The 13,710-nt window shown below is 41.7% G+C and overlaps 1 protein-coding gene across 2 annotated transcripts in view; it reads right to left on the reverse strand.

Annotated features, from left to right (window-relative positions):
* Window positions 1–13,710, reverse strand: part of LOC122557309 (N(4)-(Beta-N-acetylglucosaminyl)-L-asparaginase-like) — a 43,614-nt gene that overhangs the window by 9,664 nt on the left and 20,240 nt on the right. For both annotated transcript variants that reach the window (XM_043704884.1, XM_043704874.1), the window contains exons 7-8: window positions 11,820–11,927; window positions 5,819–5,952 (exon numbers count right to left, since the gene is read on the reverse strand). In XM_043704884.1, coding sequence (XP_043560819.1) covers window positions 5,819–5,952; window positions 11,820–11,927 — 242 coding nt within the window. The remainder of the gene's footprint in view (window positions 1–5,818; window positions 5,953–11,819; window positions 11,928–13,710) is intronic.

Here is a 13,710-nt window from a genome sequence, read left to right on the forward strand (position 1 = left end):
CCCTGGGGTCAGGGAGTCCAGAACTAGAGGGCATAGCTTTAGGGTGAGAGGTGAAAGATATAAAACAGACCTGAGGGGCAACTTTTTCATGCAGAGGGTGTTACGTGTATGGAATGAGCTGCCAGAGGAAGTCGTGGAGGCTGGTACAATTGCAACATTTAAAAGGCATTTGGATGGGTATATGAATAGGAAGGGTTTGGAGAGATATGGACCGGATGCTGGCAGGTGGGACTAGATTGGATTGGGATATCTGGTCGGCATGGATGGTTTGGACTGAAGGGTCTGTTTCCGTGCTGTACATCTCTATGACTCTATGACTGTAAAATTGCCAATGTGCCACCTCTGTTTAAAAATGGAGTATGGCAAAAGAGGAAACACTACAGGCCAATTACCTTGGTCGTAGGTAAGATCCTGGAATCCATTGTGAAGGATGAGATTCCTAAATATTTGGAAGTGTCATATAAAATAGGACAAAGCTTTGTCAAAGGGTGGTCATGCCTGACAAATCTGCTAGAATTCTTTGAGGAAGTAATGAGCAGGTTAGATTCAGGAGAGCCAATGGGTGTTATCTACCTGGACTTCCAGAGGCCTTTGACAAGGTGCCACACAGGAGGCTACTGAGTAAGATAAGGGCCCATAGTGTTAGAGGCAAGGTGCTAGCATGGATAGAAGTTTAGCTGTCTGGCAGAAAGCAGTACATGGGGATAAAAGGGTCCTTCTCAGGATGGCAGCTGGTGACTAGTGGTGTTCCGCAAGGCTCAGTGTTGGGACCACAATTTTTCACTTCGTACACTAACAATCTCGATGAAGGAACTGAGGGCATTCTGGCTAAGTTTGCAAGTGATACAAAGATAGGTAGAGGGACAGGTAGCATTGAGGAGGTGGGGAGGCTGTAGAAGGATTTGGACAGGACAGGAGAGTGAGCAAAGAAGTGGCAGATGGAGTGGCAGATGGAGTATAACGAGGGCAAGTGTGAGGTCATGCACTTTGGTAGGAAGAATAGAGGCATGGACTACTTTCTAAATGGGGAGAAAATTCAGAAATCTGAAGTGTAAAGAGATTTGGGAGTTTTAGTCCAGGATTCTCTCAAGGTAAACTTGCAGGTTGAGTCAATAATTAGGAAGGCAAATGCAATGATGGCATTTATTTTGCGAGGACTTGAATATAAAATTAGGAATGAACTTTTGAGACTCTATAAGGCTCTGGTCAGATCACATTTAGAGTATTGTGCACAGTTTTGGCCCCCATATCTCCAGAAGGAAGTACTGGCCTGGAGCATGTTCAGAGGAGGTTCACGAGAATGGCCCAGGAATGAAAAGCTTAACCTACAAGGAATATTTGAGGATTCTGGGTTTATACTCGATGGAGTTTCGAAGGATGAGGGGGGGATCTAATTGAAGCATACAGAATAATGAATGGCCTGGACAGAGGAGATGTTGGGAAGGTGCTTCCATTGGTAGGAGAGATGAGGACCAGAGGTCACAGCCTTAGAGTAAAGGGAAGACCTTTTAGAATGGAGATAAGGGAAACTTCTTCAGCCAGAGAGTGGTGAATCTATGAAATTCATTGCCACAGAAGACAATGGAGGCCAAGTCATTGAGCGTATTTAAGACTAAGATAGATAGGTTCTTGAGTATCAAGGGGATCAAGGGTTATGGGGACAAAGCAGGAGAATGGTGTTGAGAAATTTATCAGCCATGATTGAATGGTGGAGCAGACTCGATGGGCTGAATGGCCTAATTTATGCTCCTATGTCTTATGGTCTTAACACCTCCTCCAGCATAATTCTCAACACTGCGCCCCGCAAGACTGCATTGTCAACTCCTACATTCAGCCCCTCCTTATACACTCATGATTGTATGGCCAAATTCCATTTCAATTCCATTTACACGTTTGCTGAAGACACCACCATTGTGGTGTCAAACAATGTCATTTGATCTCAAAGAATGACAACACAGAATATAGGAATGAGATTGAGTGCTTTGTGGCATGGTGTAAAGCCAACAATTTTAGCAAAACATTGCTCTGAAGATGTGGGTGTACTGTACCTTCAAGCAAGTTAAAAGCCATCAGAACTACCTGACAATACCAAGTGTTCTCAACAACTTACAATGTAGCATGTGGTCCAGCAGTTAGTGTAGCTGGTTGCCTGGAGACTAAAACAAATTTGAATTCAACCAATCAGTTTAAATTATATGACAAAATAGCAACTTCCAATCAAGTTTGGATTTAGTATATTGACAATATTAAAAACCAATGAAACAATCCAATACTTTGGGGTATAAGACTGGGGAAAATTTAACAGTTGGAAGAGAACTGCCAATCCACCAGCATGTAAAGACCGCCTGTAAAATAGCTGTCTTAAAAGGTACCTTTATTGATCAGTCACCCATGAAACAAAAACCCCTAAGAAGAAAAGACGACCAAGGAAGGGAAGATTTGACATCTGGCTGGTTTTGAAAACTTGTATTTTTGGTAAACTTTAATCAGGGATGGGGGGTGAGGGGGGGATATCGGACTAGTATTGTAGAAGGAGAATGTAAAGGATAGGTTAGAGGAAGGAGTTGTAAATAGTTGTTAGTTAACTATTCTCTGTTATACCTTAAGAGATAAAGGTGTTAATTTTTACTTTAAATAGTTCTTGGCCTCTCGGATTTTCACAGATTACTGCACAGGATAAATCTTTTCTGTGTTGCTGGTTTAAATTAAGCAGGAGTCTTAACATCGTGTCTTAACATTGACTTCAGGAAGTGGAGTGGAGGCACACCCCCGAACGCATCAATGGTGCTGAGGTGTAGGTGGTCGAAAGCCTCAGGTTCCTGGGAGTGATAATCACCGACAATCAATCCTGGTCCACCCATGGCCATGCAATGGTCAAGAAAGCACAACATCTCTGATTCCTCAGAGATGGGTGGCACGGTGGCACAGTGGTTAGCACTGCTGCCTCACAGTGCTAGAGACCCGGGTTCAATTCCCCCCTCAGGCGACTGACTGTGTGGAGTTTGCACATTCTCCCCGTGTCTGCGTGGGTTTCCTCCGGGTGCTCCGGTTTCCTCCCACAGTCCAAAGATGTGCAGGTCAGGTGAATTGGCCATGCTAAATTGCCCGTAGTGTTAGGTATGGGTGGGTTGTGCTTCGGCAGGGCGGTGTGGACTTGTTGGGCCGAAGGGCCTGTTTCCACACTGTAAGTAATCTAATCTAATCTAATCTAATCTAATCTAAAAAGGCAAAGGAAATTTGCCATGTCCATCAGGATCCTGACCATTTTTTGTAGATGCGCCATAGAAAGCATCCTATCTGGATAACAACTGCTCTTCCCAAAACCACAAGAAGCTCTGAACACAGCCCAGTCCCATACACAAACGAGCCTTCCATCCACTGACTCCACCTATACTTGCAGCTTCCTTGGGAAAGCAACCAACATAATCAAAGATCCCTGTCACCCTGGTTAAAAGATGCCATTTTTTTTTGTCGTGCAGAAGATTTAAAAGTTTGAATACATGTACGAACAGATTCAAGAGCAGCTTCTTCCCCGCTGCTGACAGACCTTTGAAAGGATTTCTCAAATGTTAATTGAGACCTCTCTCTCTCTGTACCTTCTCTGAGGCTGTAGCACTATATTCAGCACTCTGTTCTGCTACCCTGAAACAATCTGCCTGTATAGCACACAAAACACTTTTCACTGTATCTCGGTACATGTAACAATAATAAATCAATCAACCTCCTTTGACAGCTCATGCCATGGTTTCAATCACAAATATATTCATCTAAAGGCAGAGGAACACACTGAATGTGATCATTATACCTCCTCAGCCCAATCAGGGGAATCATTTCCAATCAATCTTGATTCTTTTGATAAGAAAACATGAATTTTGTTGCAACCAAACATGATGGTTTAAACTGGAGCTACAAAGACATCAACACAATGAAAATTCACAGCTATATAGAACAGAAGTCTGCTATAATGTGGATCTGTATAATCATTTTGATTGTCACGATAGGAATTCAGTTATAAGCATATCACAATTCCTTTTCAGCAAGAGGGTGGAAGTTTTGAAATTTTAACTTCCCATTGAATGAGTCAATACTTAAGCTAGACCCACACAAAGAAATATTTTAAAAAGATGCAGCTTTGGGATTTGCTGAGCACTGCCTTTTACATGTAATCTTATAAAGTAAGGGCTTTGTGCACTCAGTGGCAATTTAATATTTATTCTCTGAACACTCGATCTACTTCCCATGTACTAGTAAGTCGAAAGAAAGTTTTACAGTTCGAGAATTTTTTTAAATTTAATTTTTGGATGTTGGAACATCTTGATTGATTAAAAATTAAAACCTCAGCTCTGATCAAAAACACTTCATAAAAAAGTGACCAAAGCAAGTTGCAACTTTGAGGTGATACGTTTGAATATTAGTTCAGGATGCAAGAAGGAAACACTACCCACCTCCTGCAAGATTCCAATGAGATGCTAGGCCAAGCAAAGCTTCTGAAGCTTTACAGAAAGGTCTTGTGATATCATTACTGTGTTGGTTTTTAAACACCTCTGGAATAATGGATTTAAGGGGGAAACATTCCATTACGAAAACTAGCAAAGAGAAACAACTGGACAAAATTCCCCACAAGAAAACTTGAATCCATGTTGATGAAAAATTGTTTTTAAACACTCTGAATATTATGCAGTCATAAATGCCCCTCTCCAGCAACAACATAAGATATAGAACAAAGAAAAATACAGTACAGAAACAGGCCCTTCATCCCACCAAATATATTCCGAGTCCTATTTCTTAATTAGACCAGCTACGTATTGTTTATTCATGGTTTTTATCCCTCTGTTTGCCTCACATTCATATGTTTATCAAGATACACCTTAAACATTGCAAACGTGACTGCTTCCACCTGCTGTGTTCCAGGCAAACATCATCCTCTATGTGAGAAATTTGCCTCGCACTTCTCCCCTTAACTTTCCCCTCTCATCTTGAACCTGTGCCGTCTTGTAGTTGACCTTTCCACTCTGGGGAAAAAGCCTCTGAATAACTAAACACCCTATCTATGCCTCTCATAATTTTGTAGACTTTTGATCAGGTCACCCCTCTGGTCTGTCTTTCCAGTGAAAAGAATCAGAGTTTAACCAACCTCTCCTCATACCTAAAGTCCTTCAGACCAGGCAGCATTCTGGTAAACCTTCTCTACATCCTCTACAAAGCATCCACGTACTTCTACTGGTATGGCAACCAGAACTGCACACAGTATTCCAAATATGGCCCAACTAAACTTTAAAACAGCTGTAACATAACTTACCAATTTTTATATTCAATGCCTCAACTGATGAAGGCAAGTGTGCCATATGCCTTCCTGACCACCTTATCCACCTGTGTTGCCACTTTCAGGGATATGTGGACCTGGACAACAAGATCTCTCTGCATGGCATTGCTCCAAAAGGTTAAAAATGCTTTCCTGGAATGGTGGCTGTGCTAATAAGGCTAGTACTTAATACATATCCTCAAGGGCCGTCGAGAAGGTGGTGATGAGAAGTCTTCTTGAATTGGGGTGTTGGTAGACCCACAATACTATTAGGAGGGAGGTTACAGGACTTCTTCCTTTGTGTTATAACAAATGCAAGTTTAACTGCACATTTAAACATACTAGGCCCTTGCAGGATTTCACAATATAAATTATTTGAGGATATTCCACATGATACTGTTTCGTGGAAGATGCATTTAGTCACAGTAGCTTATCACTAGTATGGCTTTTATAACATCTCTGTCAGGTAACCAGTTTCATAACTGCCCTTTAACAGATTTTATTTCAAAGACTTACCATAACCCCCAGTTCTGTTTGCACAGATAAGGGCACCAAAAATCTGAGGATAATATTTTTGAATTCTTTTAATCGTCTTCTGACAAGCTATGGCTGGTTCAATTCCCATCCGCATATACTCCACTGCTTGGTAACTAATTCGAGAGACAAAGGAAAAACAATCACCACATTACAAAAATGTCCACATTAAAGATGACCATTGATCAGCAGAAGAAATCCAGAACAATCTAGTGAATCATGCTTTGTGGAGATTAGGCAAAATGTATACATCCAACTATGGCATTTTTAAAACATCTACCATAATTTAGAACAACCACTTAAAAAGAAATTGTTACTTTCTGAGCCAAGGCAATATGTTCAGTATACAGAATTGAGAGGGTGTTATATCAGGAAAGCTGAAAAAGAGTGGAAATGCAGGTGACTTGTTGGAAGTCTTCAACATTATAGAAGGTTTTGATAAATAGTGTAGATCACAGAATCAGTACAGACTTGGGCTATTTTCCCCAGAGTGTCAGAGATTGAGGGGTGACCTTGTCGAGGTTTATAAAATAATGAGGGTCTTTTTCTCAGGGTAATGGAGTCCAAAACTAGAGAGCATAGATCTAGTGTGAGAGGGGAAAGATATAAATGAGACCTAAGGGGCAACCTTCTCAAGTGAGGTTGATGCGTGTATAGAATGAACTGCCAGAGTAAGTGGTCGAGGCTGGTAAAATTACAACATTTAAAAGGTAACCAGATGGGAACATGAATAGGAAGGGTTTAGAGGGACATGGGCCAAATCGGACTGAATTAATTTAAGATATCTGGTCGGCATGGACGAGTTGGACTGAAGAGTCTGCTTCCATGCTGTGACTCGATGACTCAGTACAACACCGAAGGAGGCAATTTGGCCCATTGCGTGGAGAAGGTTCTCTGTTAGAGTAACTCATCCAGTTCTGTTCTCCAGTCTCCGTCCCTGTCACCCTACACATTCTTCCTTTTCAGATAATAATACAACTCCCTCTTAAATGTCTCCGTTCAAAATGTTCTCACCACATTTTCACCCGGTACTTTCCAGATCGAAGCCACTTGCTGTCTGGCTATTGTTTTTTTATGCCATTTAGCTTAAATCTGTGCTGTCTGGATCCCCTGATTTTCAATATGTTTTTCCCTACCCATACTGTCTAGACCACTCAATTTTGACTGCCTTTGTCAAATCTCCTTTTGAGACAAAAACAAAACTGCAGATGCTGGAATTCTAAGTAGACAGGCAGGAGGCTGGAAGAACACAACAAGTCAGGCAGCATCAGGAGGTGGAGAAGTCATGAAGTTCAGTTCTGAAGAAGGGTTACACCCGAAACGTCTGCTTCTCCACCTCCTGATGCTGCCTGGCTTGCTGTCTTCTTCCAGCCTCCGGTCTGTCAAATCTCCTCTCAACACTTACGTCTTCAAGGAAAACAGTCCCAATTTCTCCAAGCTATCATCACAACAGCTACTCTTTATTCCTGGAATCACTCTCAAGAATATTTTCTGCACCTTTCTTGTGCCTTCACATTGTTCCTTATAGAAAAATGTTTCTGCTTGTGGGGAAGATGGAAGGTGAAGGCCATAAGTACAAGATGGCCAATAATAAATCCAAAAAAGGCAATTCAGCAGAAACCTCTTCACTTCCTTACAAGTGGTTATAATATGAAACATGCTACCATAAGGAATAATTAAGTTAAAGAGAATACAGATGTTTTTGGGGAGGAAGCTAGATAAGCACAAGAGAGAAAAGAATTAAGATTATATTCAAACAAAATGGATGCAAAGAAAACTACATTCTGGCAATTTCCTATTGAGCCAAATGGCCACTTCCTGGGTTGGAAATACTTTGCAATTGTTATATACCATCAGTAGCATAGTAGTCATGTCACTAGACTAGTAAACCAGAACCTCAGGCTCAATGTTCTGCAGACATGGGCTTGAATCCCACAACGGCAGATGGTAAAAATCTGTTTGCAGTAAAAATATGGAATTAAAAGCTAGCCTAAAGGTGATTGCATAATCATTATCTAAAATCTTAAAAACCCCATCTGGTTCACTAATGTACTTTAGGGAAAAAAAACAAAAATAAATAGGTAGGGTTCATGTGCAATTCCAGATTCACAGCAATGTGGCTAACTCTTAAATGCCATTTTAAATGACTAAGCAAGCCACTCAGTTCCAGGCCAATTAGGGATGAGGAAAAAATGCCGGACTAGCCAGCAACTTCCACATCCCTTGTATGAATTAAACGAAACATTTCAATTACATTTGCTTTTATAAACCCAGAATCCAAATTCAGATATTCTGAAATATGTGAAATCATGTTGGGATACAGTTCCAAATACCCTAATAAACGTTTTGCCCACAGTCAACATTCTCTAAGAGCCCAGGTATTGAGTGTGAGCAAGTTATTTCATCAAAGGTGGACAGCGACTTCTCTCTTCCCATCAATATTCAATAGTATCGGTCAGACACTGACATTGGGTCGGAATTATTCAAAGAAAAGCCAAGATAGAAAACCTGAAGTCGAAATTACAGACCATGGGAAGCTCTGGGGAGAAAAAGCCTGCAGATGACAGTGTCGGAGACAAAGTGCTGAATTTTACAGGGTCCTGAGTGACATGGACGATAAATCTAGTAGAACCACATGAGAAATCCAGCAAGGCTTTCTTAATGTAGGGAAGTAAGTTCTCACTATCGAGTCAAGGGTCTTGCTAGACTGCAGTCAGTTGCCTATTTAAGGAGATTATTGCTTGATGACCTCAGTAACTGCCATGTGCAGAACAAAGCAGACATCAACATTTCGCAACATAGAAATAAGAGGGGCTCCCTGACGACTCCAGCTCTTCACTTGCTCCAAAAGGACTCTGTCTTGGACAGCAGGAACGAACATCTCAGACAAGCCCCGTGGGCACTGGGCACACTCTGCCCACATGCACGCACTCCAGAAACCCACATCCCAGAATGAATAGCAATTTTGAAAAAGACCTCTATTTCCACGCAAGGTGGGATCAACTCAGCAGGATTCCTTGAAAGCGAAGTCACAGGGAGACAGATGTTATGACACGGGACCCACAGAAAAACTCACCTTGCCTTGTAATCTGTAACAGTATGAATGACAGAGAGCTACCCAAATTCCACTATTTAAAGAAAAAATTAACTATTTACTCTTTTAACTCCAAAAGAGAACATTAAACAACAACTATTTACACTGTAAGCCTCCTTTGTCTTAACAATTTATCTACCTCCCACTCTACAACACACCGATCCGATAAAACCCCTAGTAAATTTACAGCAAATCAATTTTTAAAACCAGGTGTTGGCTTGATGTGGCGAACTACTTCTGTTTTTAGATTTCCCCTGGATCATCTTTTGTCTTCTGCTGCAAAGATATTTGATTTGAAAATGATACCTTTCAGAGAGAATGTTTTTGAATAGCAGTCATTCGATGGCATAAGGTGCCCTTTCTTGGTTAACTGCTCAAAATGCCTACTTTTTATATTCCAAAACATCGGATTGTCTCATTGGTTTGATGTTGTCAAAACAGTAAAATTCGATTGGGTTTTCATATCTTGGGACATAATTTAAACTGATTGGTTAAAGTCAAACGGTTGTGAAAACAACTCTGTCTGATTTACAACTCAAAATGCTACAACTTCAAATTATCCAGCACACTCTGTGCCTGCAGTCACATGACAGGCTTGCCAGCTTTTCAACTTTCACTCTCTCTTAAAAGGTACAGTACACACCTTCAACACCACAACACAGAATAGTGAAGATGGTGTTTGGTACACTTTCGTTTATTGGTCAGTGCATTGAGTATAGGAGTTGGGAGATCATGTTGAGCCTGTATAGGACATTGGTTAGACTACTTTTAGAATACTGCATGGTCTCCCTGCTATAGGAAAGATGCTGTGAAACCTGAAAGAGTTCAGAAAAGATTTACAAAGATGTTGCCAGGGATGGCAGGTTTGAGCTATAGGGAGAGGCTGAACAGGCTGGGGCTGTTTTCCCTGGAGCATCAGAGGCTGAGGGTGACATTATAGAGTTTTATGAAATCATGAGGAGCATGGATAAGGTGAATAGTCAAGGTCTTTTTCCGAGGATAGGGGTGTCCAAATCTACATGGCATAGGTTTAAGGTGAGAAGGGAAAGATATAAAAGGGACCTAAGGGGCAGGTTTTTCAATGTGTGTATGAATGAGCCTCTGTATGAAGAAGACAGCTCACCACCCCTTCTTAGGGGCAACAAGAGGTGGGTGATAAATGCTAGCTAGGTAGCCTGCGATGCCCACGTCTCACAGCTGAAGGAAGTAAAAGGGATCCTCGGAAATAAAGAAAATCAAAAGGACCTTGGCTCAACGTCCACAGATTCTTGCAAGCAACAACACTGGTGGATAAGGTGGTTAAGAAAGGATATTGGAGATTTTCCTTTATTGGAGTATTAAATACAAGAACAGAGAGGTTGCGATGGATCTGTAAAAGACTCTAGTATCATAGATGTTGCCTAACTTTTTGCTGTTCTGGTTGTCACATTATAGAATGGATTTAAGTTTGCTAGAGCGTACAGGGGAGATACACCAGGATACTGACTCAGCTGGAGTGTTTCAGCTATGAAGAGAAACTATATAGATTGGGGTTAGTTTCCTTAGGTCAGAGAAGACTAAAGGGGTGTAATTAATTGAGGTGTATAAAATCATGAGGGGCATAGATAGGAAGAACCATCCCCCATTGGTACAGAGATGAATAAATTTAGTATGAGAGGCAAGATATTTAAAGAAGATTTATGGAAGAATTTTACTCACTGCCTAAAAGAGTGGTAGATGCAGGAACCATTACTGTATTTAAAAACTATTTTGACAAACACGTAAAACATCACAACATATAAAGGCAACAGGCCGAATGCTGGAAAGTGGGTCAGAATTAGATGTGTGTTTGAGGACTGTCATGAGCATAGTGCATCGAAGGACCTCTCTCTATGCTGTAAAACTATAACTGTTTCTTTCTGCAGCTTTCAGGATCCTATGGCCAATGACTGGATGGTGTCCCAGTAACAGGATATTGGAACCAGGCTGAAAGTATAGGATTGGTAATATCTGTATCAAATAACATCTGTACTGATTAGGTGCAAGACTGAAAATGTACACTTAAGTTTGGAGTTACTTTAATAACCTACACAAGTCAAACTGCCATTAGAAATAGTGAGATTGAGCCCATTTTGATTGGGCAGGAAGACAGGTGTGAGGCTTCCATTAAGATTGCTGGGTGATTATTGTTCCTTTACTGGCTGTTGGGATGAGGGTGTCAATGGTTAAGATAACATTTACTGTCCATCCCTAATGTCCCAGAGAGTAGTTATGAGTCAGTCACATTGCGGAGAGTCTGGAGTCACATGAAGACCGTACCAGGTATGGATTGCAGATTTCTTTCCCTAAAGGACGTTAATGAAATAGATGGGTTTTTTTAAACCGATTGGGGGTGGTTATATTTAGATTAGCTTCTCAATTGCAGGCTTTTTGATTGAATAATAACATTTTAAAAATCCACCATCTGTCTTTGAACCCGTGTCCCCAGAATATTAGCTCTGGATGAGTAGCCTGGTGCGAGCACTGCTAATGCCATCACCCCATAGTGAAGCAGAGACCAATCAGCCGTGCCTCATCTGGGAACATGACTGAAATGGGAAACGTCCAGACCCATTTCTTCAACCTGGACAGTATTAAAATTCAAAAACCCGAAAACACATTAAATATCTGTTACTCACACATGATATGGTTACATAACAACATTTTCTTCTTAATAGTGGTGATAAGACAGAAACATAACACTTTTTTGAAAAATAGTACTCCTGATAGAAGAATTCTGTTCTAGGAGAGAATTTACTTGGCATATTTTTGAGCACCAACTACTCATTCTAGATATCACAGCTTCAGTCAACTCATTATAGCTCACCAGCTTTAGAAACACCCCAAGCAGATCTGGTAAGAAAGACATACCTCGGGAGAAACCGCATCATAATATCTCCAATCCCTGTAGCAGCTGCAGCTCCGGCTGTGCTATCGGCATAAGCACCTGCCCCAACTATTGGTGAATCTCCCACACGGCTAGAAGGAACACAAATAAAAAGTCCAACTATGGTTAGCAGTTTGAAGAAAAACATGCGTGAATTAACCCTCGGAATTAATTTCGATGTGGGAAAGGCGGGTATAGTGGTAATGTCACTGGTTTAGTAAGCCACACGCCAGGTTATTAGAGTCAGAGAAGTTGACAGCACACAAAAAGGCCTTCGGCCCATCGAGTCTGTGCCAGTCAAAAACAACCACCTAATTATTCTAATCCAATTTTCCAGCACTTGGCTCACAGCCTTGTACACTTTGGCAATGTTCCTTATTAGGAGAAAGTGAGGACTGCAGATGCTGGAGATCAGAGCTGATAAATGTGTTGCTGGAAAAGCGCAGCAGGTCAGGCAGTATCCAAGGAGCAGGAGAATCGACGTTTCGGGCATAAGTCCTTCTTCAGGAATGAGGAAGGTATGTTAAGCAGGCTAAGATAAAAGGTAGGGAGGAGGGACTTCGGGTAGGAGCGTTGGGAATGTGATAGGTGGAAGGAGGTTAAGGTGAGGGTGATAGGCCGGAGTGGCGGTGGGGGCGGAGAGGCCGGGAAGAAGATTGCAGGTCTAGAAGGCAGTACTGAGTCCGAGGGTTGGGACTGAGATAAGGTGGGGGGAGGGGAAATGAGGAAGCTGGAGAAATCTGCAAAAGTTGCCCCTTCGGTCTCTTTAATATCTTTCCCCTCTCACCCTGAACCTATGCCCTCTAGTTCTGGACTCCCTGACCCCAGGGAAAAGACTTTGCCTATTTACCCTATCCATGTCCCTGATAATTTTATAAACCTCTATAAGGTCACCTCTCAGTCTCTGACGCTCAAAGGAAAACAGCCCCAGCCTGTTCAGCCTCTCCCTATAGCTCAAATCCTCCAACCCTGGCAACATCCTTGTAAATCTTTTCTGAATCCTTTCATGTTTCACAACACCTTTCCGATTCGAAGGAGACCAGAATTGCACGCAATATTCCAACAGTGGCCTAACCAATGACCTGTACAGTGGCAACATGACCTCCCAACTCCTGTACTCAATACTCTGACCAATAAAAGAAAGCATACTAAACGCCTTCTTCACTATCCTATTTACCTGCGACTCCACTTTCAAGGAGCTATGAACCTGCAATCCAAGGTCTCTTTGTTCAGCAACACTCCCTAGGACCTTACCATTAAGTGTATAAGACCTGCTAAGATTTGCTTTCCCAAAATGCAGCACCTCGCATTTATCTGAATTAAACTCCATCTGCCACTTCTCAGCTCATTGGCCCATCTATTAGATTTAAAATAGTGATGGAAAAGGATAGACCAAATCTAAAAGTTGAAGTTCTAAATTGGAGAAAGGCCAATTTTGACGGTATATTCCCTACAGTCCATCCAGATCCTGCTGTAATCTAAGGTAACCCTCTTCGCAATCCACTACACCTCCAATTTTGGTATCATCTGCAAACTTACTAACTGTACCTCTTATGCTCGCATCCAAATCATTTATGTAAATGACAAAAAGTAGAGGGCCCAGCACCGATCCTTGTGGCACTCCACTGGTCTCAGGCCTCCAGTCTGAAAATCAACCCTCCAACACCACCCTCTGTCTTCTATCTTTGAGCCAGTTCTGTATCCAAATGGCTAGTTCTCCCTGTATTCCGTGAGATCTAACCTTGCCAATCAGTCTCCCATGGGGAATCTTGTCGAACGTCTTACTGAAGTCCATATAGATCACAACTACTGCTCTGCCCTCAGCAATCCTTTGTTACTTCTCCAAAAAACTCAATCAAGTTTGTGAGACATGAT

The sequence above is a fragment of the Chiloscyllium plagiosum genome, chromosome 2, assembly GCF_004010195.1.
Source record: "Chiloscyllium plagiosum isolate BGI_BamShark_2017 chromosome 2, ASM401019v2, whole genome shotgun sequence".
Classification (NCBI taxonomy): Eukaryota; Metazoa; Chordata; class Chondrichthyes; order Orectolobiformes; family Hemiscylliidae; genus Chiloscyllium; species Chiloscyllium plagiosum.